The sequence below is a fragment of the Euprymna scolopes genome, chromosome 43 (assembly GCF_053919585.1).
Source record: "Euprymna scolopes isolate OS-2025 chromosome 43, ASM5391958v1, whole genome shotgun sequence".
Classification (NCBI taxonomy): domain Eukaryota; kingdom Metazoa; phylum Mollusca; class Cephalopoda; order Sepiida; family Sepiolidae; genus Euprymna; species Euprymna scolopes.
The window spans coordinates 12078240-12095105 of NC_136524.1; the positions used below are offsets into that span (position 1 = coordinate 12078240).

At 33.6% G+C, this 16866-nt stretch overlaps 1 protein-coding gene across 2 annotated transcripts in view; it reads right to left on the bottom strand.

The window, feature by feature from the left end:
* The window catches only part of LOC145268189 (PDZ domain-containing protein 8-like), a 386752-nt gene that overhangs the window by 101977 nt on the left and 267909 nt on the right, over window positions 1-16866 (bottom strand). For both annotated transcript variants that reach the window (XM_080123425.1, XM_080123426.1), the window contains exons 13-16: window positions 14990-15161; window positions 12264-12454; window positions 5453-5548; window positions 943-1086 (exon numbers count right to left, since the gene is read on the bottom strand). In XM_080123425.1, the coding sequence (XP_079979551.1) occupies window positions 943-1086; window positions 5453-5548; window positions 12264-12454; window positions 14990-15161 (603 nt within the window). The remainder of the gene's footprint in view (window positions 1-942; window positions 1087-5452; window positions 5549-12263; window positions 12455-14989; window positions 15162-16866) is intronic.

A 16866-nucleotide genomic window follows, 5' to 3' on the forward strand; every position in this document is an offset into this window, starting at 1 on the left:
GCTTCTCACTTTCTATTGTTTTATTTGTTTGTTTCTCCACAAAAGCAAATTAAACCCAAGGTCATTTTTAATGTGGGGGAAAAACCAGCTTCCCCCAAGAAAGGGAGCACTCTGGCAGTATCCAAATAAATAGTAATTGTCTCAGTTTAAAGGGTTTACTCTACATTGACCAAAGGCCAATTAACTTGAGTGAAGCATCAATCCTGGCCTGAAGGGCAAGATGATTTAAATGCTTTGCCACTTTTTCATATAAAAGGAAACTGTTTGAAACAGTTTCGCTTTATATGAAGAAGCAAAACAAAATAGCGAAGATGACAGCATGGTGGGAATTTTGTTTAACTCGATCAAAAACAGGATAGAGACAATTGTCTGTTTGCGAATGCGAAATATTATGATCTGGGAAGTATGCAAAAACTTCTCGTGGAATCCGATGCGAAAAGCTGGACACAAACGCTTTTTTTTGTTTTTCGGTTAAGTTTAAACATAACCGTTCCACATGTGAATTAATACATTATCCGATCAAAACATTTTGCGTGATGTTTTTTCTTAAAATATTTTATACAACATTATAAAAAAACATTTATGTTCTTGTCTCATCCCAAAGCCAAGACTTGATTGCTAGATGAATGGACGTTGACTGAACCGATTCAGTATGCTTTTGTGTTTCTGTCTCCATAATTCTTTTACATCCCTGTTTTTGCTGGGTTTTTTTATGATATGCCTGCTTGTTGGTAAAACTATGTATAAATAAATTTAATTTAAGATGTAAATGGAAGAGACTGTCATTATAATAAAGTTAATGATTTCAACTCATTTTTTTCTCCTTCCCAAACAAACTATAGCAAACTATTCAGCACCCAATTTTTTTTAGTGGTCCTCCCGCTTTCTTGTTAACAATAGCAACATTCTCCCATCCTCCTCCAATATAAATGTTCTACTTACGTGTCCAATAAGAACATCTTTTACAGGTTTCACAACTCTTTCATGCTTATCAATTTTCTCTGGTTCCCGGCACCACAAACAGACATTTAAATATTTTACATCTTCTTCCACTTCAAATTCACACTGTTCATTCCAGGCAGGATTCTGAAAAAAGGATACTTTTATTTAATGAATCTATTTTCACTAGAAATAATAGATACATTAGAAAATAATTTTAAATTAATTTTACCATCTTCAGTAGAGAGACATTTATTCTTTTAATAGAAAAATGATTAAAAAAGGAACGGTAAAAAGAAATAATTATCATAGAGGAAAGATAATCTAATTGCAAATATTAACTGTAGTTATCCCTAGCAAAAATCAGTATTCATCCAATCAGAGAAGGTTTGAATTTTAAAGAACTCCATGTAAAGAATGGTAGGTTTAATCCAGTCAGGGTGACCAGTGATCCTCCTCTCAAGACAAAAAGCTATAACTGAAAAATTCAAAGAGATTCAGTTTTATACAGCAATTCTGATACCTGATTGGTTTGTTCTTATCACCTCTGGCTATAAATATAACGGTCCAAATCTTGGCCATATCCAGTAACATTATGCCAAAAAATATTTACGAAATTGGAAAATTTGGGTGACAAGTAATTTACAGTGAAATGTGGTTCAACCTATGTAATAAACTCAAGTTTGTATTTCTCAAAGATTATCATCATTAGTAACTTTGAATCTGATGAGCAATTATTCTATGCTATTTACAAGAATATATTTATAGTAAGTTTCCTTAAAAATATTTATTCCAGCTAAAAAGATTGTTAAAATGGTGATATTTTTCAACAAATTCCGTCATTAATAATAAAAAAACCTTAAATTTTTCTGTTTTTCTCAGCTTTCAGGTAAACAATTACGGTACATGTCTATAATTGGACCGAAAAAAAGATTTTTACAAGAAAAATCTGAAAAAATCTTTATAATTTACATACTTGTCACTGTATGAAGATGTCATATTCCAAAAATCACATAAATCGATCAAGTAGTTTTTTATTTATTTAAGAAAATCAATCAGACATTTTATCGAAGAATGACTTCACGCCATCTTGTTTATGAATGATACACTGCTCGCGACACCTATTGGGAATGTTTGGAATATAAGATCAGCAAGGGGCAGACAATCGACTTTCCACACTCTAGAAAAAACCCCATAATATTTGATTTTCTTAAGTAAATAAAAAACTACTTGATCGATTTACGGGATTTTTGGAATATGACATCTTCATGCAGTGGCAAGTACTACATTATAAAGATTTTTTTCAGATTTTTCTTGTAAAAATTTTTTTTCGGCCCAATTATAGACATGCACCACAATTACATATACAGCATAATCACATTGACACATCGGTTCTTATCAGATCAACAAAGTTAAGCAATGTTGAGCCTGGTCATTACTAAAATGGGTGACCAATTTGGAAATTCCAGGCACTGTATGTAGGAAAATGTTGACATCCTGTAAAAACCTAATGTTGTCATCTCCCCTAAATGGGGATATACATGCAACTGGGGACCGCTTGTGAATTTCATACTCCCTGGAACTTCCTCCTTTGGAGGAAGCCAGTTAAACCCAAATAAGGTTAGTGCCATTTCTGTCTCTCTCTCACACACACACGCGCACACACACGCGCACACACATACACTTGTTTAGAATAAATATTAAATTACTTTTTAATATTTTTGTCTATTAGAATAGCCAGTAAAATAATTTACTTTCAAATATCCAATTAAAAATGTAATTGAAATACAAACTGCCTTTGGAATTTTTTATCCTAAATACTTAAAGTATTGTTCAAATATGAAACATTTGAATGAGTTTAACAAGGTTTATACAAAAATGCTCAATACCAAAGAAGAGCAAGATTTACTTTTGTTTAATTTTTACATAAACCTTTAGGTATTGCTACAGTCATGAACTAGTTGTAAATAACTAAACGACTTTGTCAGGCAATGTTGCTTTGAAAAAAGTCAAATACTTAATAAAAAATTGGAGAAAAGTTCATAGTAGTCCTTGTTTGGAGAGCAATCACATGATATTAAAAATAAATTAAATTAAAAGTTAAAATAACAGCTTTTAAATTTGTGAAAAAAGAAAAAGGAAAAATACAAGACAATATATAAGGACAGCAAAACAAAAAAACAAAAACAACATGAAAGTCAAATAATGTCTGGTTGAGAGATGAAGCAGGAGGGAGAGAGGTTAACTAAGTGAAGAGAAAAGTATGAGAAACAGTAGGATTAGAATCTAAGCAACATTTTCTTTTTCACCAGTCTAACCAGAAATATAATTATTTAAATAAATATATTACTAATCTTTAATTTAATCTTTAATTTAATTAATTACTAAGTTTTAATGCCCTTCTAGCTCTAACCTCCTGCTTCCTTCCAAAGGTTGATTGCATTCTTGGTCTACTAATTTCCATGTGACAATTTCCTACCATCACATTGTGATAGCCAGATTCTAATCATAACCCGTCTCTCATACCTATCATCCCTTTACTTACCAAATCTCTCTCCCTCTTCCATCTCTTAGTCAGATGTTATTTGACTTGTGTTTTTATGTTTTTTATTTTATTTTGTTTTGCTGTCCTATATATCTCTATCTCTACTATTATATAAAAGGAACTGTGTGTGTGAGAGTTCATTCCCTACATTCTCAAAAACGGATGATTTTTATGAAATTTCACATGAAGGTACTTTATGCACCTGGCAGTGTTCTTAGATTGGTTTTGTATTGGAATGTTTTTGATAAGTATTGATAATCCAAATAATCCACTGAAAAAAAAGGAACAGACGATTTTGACTAAAATTAACACCTTACACAGCCTAAAACCACAAGTGCATTTGAGAAGCTTTATTATCACACAAGATGAAAGGCCCAACATACAAAATCAACAGTAGGTTATTTGATATGACGGGGATGCATTTGAAATGACCGTTTCTGTTTAGAGCACAATTGAAACATAATATTTGATTTTTGCATTTTAGACTTTAATTCAAGCCTTTATATATAAAAAATAATTTTATAAAATCAACAGTAGGTTCACTACAGTGCAATGTACACTACAATATACTGTGGCCTAAGTCACTGCGGAGAGGCCTATGATGTTTTCTCTCAGTGTACTGCGATGATTCTCCAACTAGAGCAAGAAATCAATTGATCTGATAGGAAAATGAGCAAAAAAAATATGGGAGTATAAAACATTTATTAATCCTCATTCAATCCTTGGCAACATCAAGTATCCCTGCTAGTTGTCTTATATTTTTCCTCTTTTCACATGTAAAAACTTATTTTAACTTTTGATTTATTTTATTTTTAATTCTTGTTGTCACATGTTTCGCCAGTAAATAAAAAAGAATGTCAAGAAAACAAAAACAAATTAGAAAATTGGAAAGAAATACATGTATCTCTACTACTTCCGGTGAAATTTGATGAATAACCATAAAAATGTTAAGTCAATAAAAGATGAAACATACAACCAATCATCTTCTAGTTGCTCCAAATGCTTGATGTTAAAGAATAACATATCCAGACAAATCCAAACCAGCAAAAACCTGAGGTTGAAAGTACTAAATTTGCAAGAATGAATGGACAAAGTTGAAAATGTAATGCTGTTTTTTACCAAGTGTAATTGACTATTGAACAGACTATTGCAAAAAAAAAAGAAAAGAAAAAAAGGGGGGATTAAGGAACCAAACCAAAGCTATGCTCAACTATTTCAGTCCTGTTAATTATAGATCTGGAATAGGCAAATATGTTTCCCACAACATTTCAGGCACACTCATCAACTCCAATCTTTACAAAACGAAAAAGGGGAAGTTCAATAATAAAGGCAAACTACAAACCCAATGCTATTGTCCAAAATTTATAATTGAGATGAGTATTATTTATTAATTTTATTTATTGGGGACTATTATCCTCATCTTTATTAGTTGTTTCACAACGTTTCGGCCAACTATTCCTCTGGCCTTCGTCAGGTGGTAATAGTTGATCAAAATGTCATGAAACAACAACTAAGAAAGATGAGAATAATAGTTCGCAATAAATAAATTAATAAAAATAATACTCATCTCAATAATGAATTCCAATACTTGACCATGGAAGATCAGATAATAAATAAACATGAATTTATAAGATCAAAAAATCCAACCTTGATCGCCCTTCGAGGCCCGTAGCACAGTGGATAGAGACGTTGAATCTCTACGGTTCCAGGTGAGAATTGTCTGAAGATAGTGGTTTCAATCCTACCCAAAGCTGGCCAGAGGCTTACTTGGCCAAAACGTGGTGAGACAACAACTATGGAAGGCAGTAATTGCTGAGAATGCAGTTAGGAGATTCTTATCTTCAGGATTAAAGTTGCCTTAAACAAAATATTCAAACAGCATATACATTTTCTTATTTATTACTTATTATTTACACGCCTTGTTGCATTTTGCTATTTTTGATTTGAAAAGATAAAAAACGTCCTTACCGCAGATGCCATCACAAGTCTTGTACGGAACATCTCTGTAGAGTCATCCACCTCATCCAAATCTAACAAATTCTCAAATTCAAATTGGTCTTCTTCCTATAGTAGAGAAAAAAGTTAAATGTATATAGATCTGTATAATAAAGTAAATTCAATTGAGTTATTGATTTTTTTATTAGAATTCTTTAATTGAAAGTTGGTTGAAAACTTGAGAAATAAAAAAATTCCCCAGGCAGTATGTATTTTTAAATGTTTTCATCTACCCTAACCATTACTTATTTTTTTACGCAAGTTGATATTTTATTTTGGATTTCACTGACTTACATCTATGACAATGCTAAGTAAACAAATGTATTCTTTTCATTTCTAAACAAGTAGTAACAAATGATAAAAAATATAATTAAAAAAGGAAAAAACTTATCTTAAATAATAATTGAATAACACTAATATCAATAGATAATAAAAATATGCATTACTAATAGTATATATATATAGATGAACAAAATAAACTTATTTTTAAAATTATATATAAAAATTTAAAGTAAACAAAATGACCAAAAATGCTAATAAACTTAGATTTACCATCAATTCTACTAAAAATGAATACATTTACAAAATTAAACCAAAGATATAAGCTTATACACAAGTTTAATGGTTAGAATATGTTAAAACATTTTGCCATAACAAAAGAAATAATTCACTACAAAATTCTACATTATCCCTTTATTCTGCTCATCAATTTGATCTAATTTTGAAAAAAAATAAAAAAAATAATAACATTGAATTTTGAATTCTAACATCGAAATTAATATAAATTTTGAAAATTAATTTAAAATAATAATAATAATAATAATAATAATAATAATAATAATAATAAATTTAATAGGAATTATTTCACAATTTAAAAATAAGTCTATTTGCTCTGGGATCTCTGACATTTAACTACAGTGATGCAACGCAAAACAATATCACCATTACTTAAGATAACACATGAGTTTCAGGAAATTTGAGCCACCCACTATTTAATAATAGTCTTACCTCCAAATACATGGAAGACAAACACATCAGATCACTGTGTAGAAGTTATGACTAAGTCAAGTAAGATTTACTAAAAAAACTTCTTTAACACCAGTCAAATACTTCTTGTGATAGCATTCTATGACTCTTCTTTCAAAAAAAAAAAAAAAAAGAATTTAAAAGCCATATTTTTAATTTAATAATATTTGTGATGATCATTTCTTAACTATATGAACTTTTCTAGACACAATGTAGAGAGGAGATTACAATAGTCTTGATGCAGTCTTGAAGCAGTATATATGTAACATGTACTTCTGTAAATATAACAGATTGTCTCTTGGAGCTATATTGGATCTGACTTCAGTTTTCAGGACCAACTCTTAGATTATTTAGAAACTACATGTCAAATCCCAATTCACAACTCTCTCACTTATGATTGTTGTTAACTATATAATAATCTGTTTCTTTGTCCTGTAATGTTATCTGCACCGAAACCATGATTACGCCATCTTCCAAAAATATTTGCTACTGCTTTCAGACTTGTTATTTGTATTCTCTTGTTCAGCCCAGTTTCTATTTGTTTATAAATTTCATTCTTGTCAAATATTTGATTTGTATTTGTTTGGCTTAGCTGCATATTTGTCTAGTTAAGCTACTTGATTCTTCCTATCATTGAACCCAATCTGTTACAATTGAAACTGTGAAACTGGTTTTTAAAAAGAAATGTTCCACTAGCTCAATTAAATCAAATTAATAAGGAATCAAATAAAATTGTAAAAAAAAAAAAAAAAAAAAAAATTGGGGTATTATTGTAAGTAGAATGCAACGAGTTGATTTCACTTATAGTCTACATAAAGTTTTGTGCAGATTCCTCTACAGTATTGAATCAAGCACTAAATGATTACCACTATCCTCTGCCTAGTCCAGAAGAGATTTTATCTAAATCAAAGGAATTTTTTTCCAAGATTTTAGTGATCTATATCTATGACCTAAATGACATTCTAATAATCACTAAAAGTACCAAGCAAAACCAATTACATGTTCACAAAATATTTTAAAGAATTCAGGACTATAGATATTAAAATCGATTTTTTCATGGAAGAATAAGATATATTTGTCAAATTATAGACAAAAATGGTAGAAGATCAAACCCAGAGTGAGTAAGTACAAAAAAAAAAAAAAAAAAAAATGCCAGCTCAGGCAAACATAACTACAAAGTTTCTTGGTTTTGCCAACTATTACAATCTGGTTATTTGAAATGTGCACAATTTGTGAGCGCTTCATAAGTTATATAAAAAGAGAATAAGATTGGGTCTGATCGATACAATGCCCCCAAAAATTAGAAAAAAAATAAAATTGAGGCTGCTCCAAACTTCTCCAAACTTAAATGCCTAAACGAATCTTGCTTTCCTGACTGCTGAAAAACTGTGTCTGTGGTACCAGTTTACAAGAATTCTGGTCAAAGAACTAATTATCACCCCATTAGCTTCCTCTCGCTTTTCACCAAAATATTTGAGTCCATAATTAATCAAGCTCTAGTTCATCACCTTATAGTTGCTAAACGTCTGACTGATCATCAATATGGATTTAGGCAAGCCCGTTCTCCAGCAAATATCTTAACTGTAATTCTCTGAACATATCAAATATACATTGGACAAAGCAGTGGAAGGTAGGGCAGTAGCCTTAGATATATCTTAGGCTTTTGACAGAGTATGGCATAATGGTTTTCTCAGGAAAATCAGATCATACGGTATCACTGGACGAATACTTAACATAATTAAATCCTTTTTAAATGAGAGAAAAATTCAGGTTGTCTTCGACAATCATACATATAAACAATATGATATAAATTTGGGTGTACCTAAGGGGTTGATCCTCGAACCTTCATTATTACTAATATTCATAAATGACCTCCCTGAAAAAATTGTCTCCGAGATGGGTATATTTGCTGATAATACTATGCTCTATAACAGGCAGAGGGGAAAACGAATGAACACATATCTAAGGCAATGACAGAAACACTAGAGGAAGACTTTCAATCTGTGGTGGAATGGGGACAAAAATGGTTGATCACATTCAATACTGCCAATACTAAGCTTGTTTCCTTCAATAATTACAAAAAACCTCAACCAATAATAGCTATGGCTAAAAATACATTACCTGAAAGTACTTTCCAAACTTCTTGACTTAACGTTCAAAGGAACATGAGTTGAAACAGATACATCGAGAGCATTGCCAAGGCTGCTGTGAAAAAGATGGGCTCTCTTTATCGTGCTAGAAAGTTACTTGTGCCTGAAAGTATCCTGTACCTCTATAAGGCCACCATTCGCCCATGTATGGAGTATTGTTGTCACATTTGGGCTGGTGCATCTGCTGCTGATCTATCACTCTTCGACAAGGTTCAAAAGAGAGACACCAACCTGATAGGGCCTGAACTGTTATCTAGGCTTCAACCTCTGTTCCACTGACAAAATTTTGCATCCCTCTGCCTGTTTTACAAGTATTTTAATGGTGAATGCTCCGACTGACAAGCTGACAAGGTGAATGCTCCGAATGACAAGCCCTTGTAGCCCCTTGATATAAATACCCCATCAAACCTGACAAGCAGCAAAATCCCACCCCTATACAGTGGAGATCCCCAGATGTAAGAAAGCCTTTTACCCTAATAGTTTCTTCCCCAGAAATATATAGAATTCTGTAGCAAGTTATTTCCCTTGTTATAGCAAAATATTTTGAAATGTTGAAATAGTTAAATTTATGTCAGAGTTTATAGTCTATATTAATTTTTAAATTTTATTTATTTTTATTATTACTGATATACTGTCTGTTGCCTTAGAAATGATTCCATTGTGTTTGGATAATTGAGGAATTATTGATTACCCATTACATTCCCATAGAGTTATCCAGAAATCTAATTCTGGTTATTTGATGTGATTTCTAATCATTTCCGTATACCTACCCTTAGTTGTGGATATTTTTACAGTGACTTTTTGAATTTTACTTATTTTCAGCTGATTCATTGTGGTTGAAATAGTAAATTTGGATTGAACCATTGGGGGAAGTGAGGCTTGCTATGGAAATTTCACATGGGGACAAATACCTGCTCTGAATCATTCAGTTGCTTCCCCTACACACTGTTTAACAAAGAAAAAGTTTTCAATTTATTTTAAGAGGCATCTTGGCGATTCCAAATCAGTATGTTTTTGTTTTTTTTTCACACAGGCATCACCACATTATCAAGGCCAAGAGGCCACTCAAGGATAAGGGTTAAAGAGTGTACAGTAGAAATTGGACAATATAGTAATCATTAGTAATGAAAATTCGGTAAATTTGTTAACTTATATGGAATGGCTAATCAAGAACTTATTTACGTTAGACTTGAAGACAGCCATATTGTAGTCAACCGGAAAGCAGGAAAATGGAAGACAATTCCACAGGTGTGCAGTTCTAAGAAAAAAGCTTTGTTCATGGAATCTACGTTTCGGCACAGATAAAGAGTGGGGGGAATTATTGATAGTGGTAATTTCTTGTTGTTTTGAGAAATGGTGCTTCTATTTGAAGTCCATGATTTATGGTGATACAGACCATTATTAGATGATCAGAATTCTTAATGTGTTAGCGATATAAAAGCAAAATAAGCAAAATATCACACATACCTCAAGTTGTTTTGACAGGAAAAAGAGGTTGAAAAGTGAGGGAAGGTGAGGTTTTATGCAAGAGAATAGGAAATAGATAAGCTATGTGTGCTATTATCAGCTGGGCCTGTGAAGATGGAGAAACTAAGCCAATTACTGAGGTGGACGTTAAAATAACACAGATGAATTTAGATACTCATATCTGAGGAAAGCACCATGTTGATAATATAGAAGGCATAATTAATATTCAGTCCTTGATTGAAAGGGGGTTAGGGTAGAGGAAATATTGGTAACACTGTGATAAAAGGTTAAACAAAATTAAAAAAATTAGGCCTGAACTTCAGATTTTAGACTAAGTTCTCTAGTTAAAGGAAGTATGATGGATGTAGACCAAATTTATGCATAGGTTTGTTAGAGTTTTTATTTTATTTTATTTTCAACATAGTGGGAGATATCCTGGCATATAAAAATAATTACATATTAAGGAGTTTAAATTTGTTACAGATAGTGCTAATATATCAAGGGATTTTATGTATGGGAGGATTCTTTATATATTTTTTTTTCATTTAAATAATTTTCTATCAAATTATGTAAATGTACAAATTTTAACATGGCTTTTTGACAAGGAGAAAAATCTCGTTTGGATCATTAGCTTCATCTTTTTTCTTTGATAAGTGAAGGTTTAATCTTTTTAAACTGAAGCAATTTAAATTATTCTGATCCATAGTGTCCCCTTTTTGAGAGTTGAATCTTCCTCACATTAACAAACTGATCTTACATCCAACTGTTCCCTCATGGGGAGCCAAGTAAAATAGAAACATGGGGAAAAAAGAAATTTGTGTATTACTAAAAAAAAATTCTTGTTTTTTTAGTTTCTTAAAAAAAAGAAAGAAAAAAATAGGGGTTTAGAGAAGCTGCACTTATTTTATAACAAGGCTTGGAGCCATTCTTGGATAAGGATTAAAGAAATCATCAGTTGAATGTTGAGTGCAACTATTTCAGGATATGAAACAGCTGTGGAATGGGCAAAAGTGTTATCAAGAATAATTGCTTATCAAAGAGGATGGCTTAAGTATTTGTTTACATTAGACTTGAAGATTACCATGTCATTCCCAATCATCTGGGAAGGAGTTTTCTGGTATTTTGTTCCATAGAAGGAAAGAAACTGTTCATGGAAAGACCCAGCTAAAAATATGTACTATAAGCACTTCCATCTAAATAGAAGAAAGGTGGAATTCTGCTTCTGCTTTGTGGACCAGTCTACCAGAAGAGGTTGTGGCAATGTTTACCATATCCAGATTTTGAAGTTGTAGAATAAGCTATCATTTAAATGGTAAGTAAATGTAGATGTCTTTCTGATTTGTTGCACTGTATGGTTTTGATTTTGCCTTTAAGTAGAAAATGACTAACTTGATAAAATGATCAAGTTTTGACTTCACCATTAGTGTGAGAAATGGCCCTAACTTGTGCATTATTTAGTGAACTTTTTCAAAGATCTGGATTTAATTGCTGGAAGCAAACGTACACATTGGAGTGAAATACAAAGACTTATTTATGGTGGAAGGAGATGAAGATGAGCTGCTTCTCCTTCTACATCAACACCTGTTCTAACTTTTCATATCTTAGGAATCTGTTTATTTCTATTGACAAATCCAGATCTTAAAAACAGCATTGATTAATGATGAAATTCAAATCATGCAAATGATTGTGATTTTATTTTGTGTGTGTGTGTGTGTTAATTGTTTGTATGTATGCCAGCTACAAAACAGACACAAAGTTGATATATTCTTAATCTATGTTGCCCTTGATGAGTAATACTTAAACTTTGTAAAATATTATTTATTTGACCCTAAACTGGCACAGATTTTGTCAGATATCTGGGGATATGTACTAAAAGTAACTGAATTTTTCTCAAGGAGTTACTTCCCTTATGCCAACTCACTCTGTGAGGAATCTATATAGAGTTGTGTGTGTGTGTGTGTCTAGGGAGAGAAATGTGTTGGACAGTGGGAGAAAAAGAAGCAGGTGAAAAGAGAAGGGAAAAATGGGGTAGAAAGAAAGAGAAAGGAATAAAGTGATAGAAATTTTACTAAAAATATGTACTACTTTTGCCAGGTAGGCTTGCTTATATATATAACATTTTAATAGTTTGAAATACTTACTCCTTTACTTGATTTTCTTAACGTAGCAGGATGGTCAATTTGCGTAGTGAGCTGGCAAGTTTTTAAGGCTTGTTGTCTTTTAGGAGAAACAGAAGGAGACTTGCTTTCACATCGAGTACTTTCAAGATTGCGTACTTCAAGCCGACGAGGTTCGCTCTTCTCAGAAGACTGTACTTGGATATCTACTTTATCTGCACAAAAAATTTAAATAGACAATCTCAAATATTGTTATCTTGTTAGACTTTTCAAATAGCATGAAAGTTCAAAAATCAAATTTTGCCTCTGATTAGGCAATTTTCAATAAGTTGTATCATGTTATTGGCCATAACATACTTTGTTCCAGTTTATTTCAAATATACCTCAATGTATTTGCTTTCACACCAAAGCAAATTAGGCACAAAGCCGTCTTTAATGTGGGGTAAAAACCAGCTCCCCTAAAAGTAGGCAAAAAAGGGGCACTCTGGTTACCAAAAATAATAATTGTCCCAGTATAGAGGGTTTCCCCTCCATTGACTGGTACAAATTATCTTAAGTGCAGCATCTGAAGAACAGATACTACACTTTGATCCCGGCCCGAAGGCCAAGAACAATAGGGTTTTTATTTGCTCCGCCACCAAGCAAATTAGGCACAAGGCCGATTTTTAATGTGAGGAGTGAAGGGGAAATGGGGACCAACTCCCCGGGGAGTAGGAGAGCTGGATAGTGACAATTGGTATGAAGGGTTGCCCCTACATTAACCAAGGTCTTATATGTGGGGTTACCCCCACATATGGTCTTTGCTTGCAATATCTGCCGGAACAGATACTACACTTTGATCCTGGCCTGATATTTATTTGCTTCCCCACTGAGCAAATTAGGCACAAGGCCGTTTTTTAATGTGGAGATAGGGGAAGGGGGGAGGGAAGGGGGGGGGGAGGGAAGGGGGGGGGAGGGAAAGGGGGGGACCAGCTCCCGAGTGGTGGGAAATGGGAGCTGGATGGTAACTGTGGTCTGTAGGGTGATCCCTACATTGACCAAGTTCAGATATGTGGGGTTACCCCCGCATATGGTCTTTGCTAGTCATAGCTGCTGCCGGAACAGATACTACACTTTGAGATATTAAATCTTTTATTCATGTTAAAAATACAGTCAAAATCAACGACGAACAAAAAACTTAGGCACATGGCCAACTCAAAAGGGGGGATTGTGGGGATCGTTGGTCATCCTTGTCACTCCAGGACTAAACAAAGTCAAAAGTTTCTCCCAGCTAGTATCTTCTTTCACCATAATACCGCATTCACCCTTTCATATTGGGGGACGTCCTAGTAACTCCCAATTTTTAAAACATTTTTTATTGACGTGTAAAAACAAAAAAGATAACAATAAAATGGTACAATAATTCATTTGTGTCGAAGGCGGGGGAAGAAAAAACAAAAGGTGGTTAGTAGGACCCTCCCAACCCCATCTAATTGATAGACTGCCCGTTCCACTAGGTTTGTAAAAGGAACCTCGCTTCTGCGGGTCAGTCTCTAGGTGGGGATGCCCTCTAGATGGGGGTGAATGGAGAAAAGAAATTTTTGTGGGTAAGGGATGGAGGTTAGTTTGTATTTCTTTTTCTCCAAGATGGGTAAAATTTAGAGGAAGGGGTGAAAACAAAAATTGCAGGTAAGAGGGGATGGGGATCTTGGAGGCTTCCTAATCGAGGAGGGATGGAACACACACTCAGCTAGCTGAGAGGCTACTTGTTTACTTTTATTTTACAGAACTGCGCATTCCACACCTAGGCGGGGAACACGTATTCAAATTTGGCTCCTCTTCGTACACACAGACTTGCCACATGTATCCATATTCTGTCAAATGTCGCGCGATGCAGCCTTCTTCTATCACATCTGATCTTCACCCGTAGTTGGTGTTTAAAGAAAGCGATCAGATCTTGATCAGAAAAAGACAACACCCCCCCGGCAACCTTGCAGATGCGACGTCCAAATCACCATTCTCGCCACAGCCAGGATCGTAACGTAGACCATTTGTCTTTCTCGGTCCTACGGCGGCCTCACGTTGTCCACAACATTGGATACAGTAATTGGGCGAGGATGCTCAGGATCGATGCGAGCCATCACTCCGCTGACATACGACCAGTACTGGCGGAGTTCGCGGCAATCGAAGAAAGCGTGATCTGTAGTTTCTACGGCCGTTGTCCCACAACGGGGACAATCAGGCGACTCCAAAAACCCGGAACTGCATTGTATGTTGTTGAGTGGAAGTGCATTTCGGGCCAATCGCCAGGTCAGAGAGAACTCCGAATTGTTCAGATGACTCGAACCTGCCGCCCAACTCCACGCGGAGCGAATCTCACTCTGCTGCCACCCCAAACGCGCGCATACCTGGCCTGAAGGCCAAGAACAATAGAAAAAAAGGCCTCTTTTCTATTTATTTCAAATATACCTTAAGGCCCATTACTAAAGTAACAAATCCTCAGTAGCTTTGTCCTTTTCTCCAAAGTTTACATCACTCTCATTTCTTACATACAAACTGGTTAGCAGGAAATTGAACACATCCTATATTAGGTCAAACCTGTGATACATGGGGATGGAGGTAAATAAAACTTTGCTAAAGGATTTCCTGATTTTTTATCAAAGTATTTATCTGCATTTGATAATAAAGAATAAACGAAAGTATTTAAAGAGAAACCTTCTAGTAGTTAGTGTCCAACCTCAATGTGGATTTCTCATGATAAAAACTCTTACCTAAAGAATTCTTTGAAGGTCTTCTATGAGTAATTTCAGGACATGAAAGACCATGACTTTCCTTTTTCTGACATCGTTCGGGTGCAAGTTTAATTTCAGATTCGATTTCATCCCAGGTTTTGTTGTTGTCTGTGAGGTATCCATCAGAATCAAGAGATTCATCCATTTTTTCCTGTTAGAAACGAAAATTAGAACAAATAGAATCAGTAATTTGGAAAAAAAAAAAACCAAATGTTACGCTAAAAGTATTATGAAATATATTAAACTTAATTTACTTTATTATTGTGAGACATTTATTTATTCCTTCAAAACAACTGCAGCCCAAATAGAGAAAGGTGTTAAAAAAAACAAAAAAAAAAATTTGGTAGTAGCGGAGGTGTGTGAGGTTGGGGGAGGGAGGAATCAAAACAGTAAGCAGGTAGGTGGAGAGTGGTGTTAAGAAGAAGAAAAAGTGGTAGAAGGCAGACAGGCTCAAACCCATAATGGGAAGGAAGAAAAGAAGGTGAAAAAAACCTAACGTCTAAGCTGATGCACCCATTGCGAAATCAGAAGTTATGAGTGTTGGAATTAAGGGTAGTCAATTCAAAGGAGACAACTTACGAAAATGTCAATGAAAAAAGCGACCTCTCCTTGTAAAAAATGGCCGAGCTGAGGGTGAAGAAATTAATATTTTTGGCCAATTTTTTGATAATTGTCATTTGAGAGACAATGCTAATTTTGTCATGTTCTGACGCGTCTATCGGAAGTATTTGCAAGACATGCAAACACATACACACATTTTGTTTTTATATATTAGATTATATTTCATGTGTTTTTTTCTACTGAGTGACACAATATTGTTTTTGAACTTTCCCGTTTAAAATATTTTTTTTTCTTAATTTCATTAGAAACTGAATACCTATACAAATCTTTAAAATATTTATTTTTTGCGTTTTTTTTTTTAATAATCTGGTAGATTAGTATCCATTTGATAATAATCTGCTGGAAAAATTGTAAAAAAGTCGAAAATGAAAATAAATATATGGGCTCCCCATCCTCCCATAATTGCACAAAGATCCTATTAAAACTACACATAATCATCTTTAAAAACAAACAAACTAAAAAACACAGGATTTATCTCCAATAGAAAAAATGTTAATTGCCCTAAAACACGAGTCTTAAAGAGGGAAAATATTCAAACGTGCAAAGCACAAAAATAGTCATAACTTGCTTATTTTTAATTGGATTTTTAAAATGTAAAAAATTTTGTTTGGCTCATCAAGCTCTTTCTATATATACCAATATCAAAATATTTTAAGCCATTTCATTTTTTATGTGCATTGCAAAAGGAAAATTGTAGTGTGCATGATTAGAGTGGGTGTCATTTGCTTAAGAAAAGAAAGAGAAAAAGTCTTAAACTCGAAATGTGACCACATGAGACAGAAAGTGCCCTAGCACAAATTGAAACACAGTCGGGTTGACGATATAAAAAGCCAGCATTTTTTCAGTTGGGAATGATTCATTTTTGTTGGCTCGACGTCGGTATAGTGTACTTTGTAATCTGGTGTCAGTTGAAGAAAACTTGCTTACAATAATGTCAAAAAGGGAACAGGACAGATTTTTGTTACATGTGCTTCGATGTGGCGGACTTGACGATCTGAAAAATGGTTTTTCTTTTTCTTTAATTCAAACATTAAACGATTAGGAAAATACATAAGGAAATTCATAGTTGCATCCTCCACCGTTTCGTTTTGGAGCATTTTCTACTTTTCAAATGAGAAGTTGATGGTTGAGATAGTTTAATTTTCATCGACTCCAGCATTTATGATATTTACTTTTCTGAATCACACCAGTTTATTGTTGGCAGAAGATATGCCATAATGCATTTGCTTTTTTAA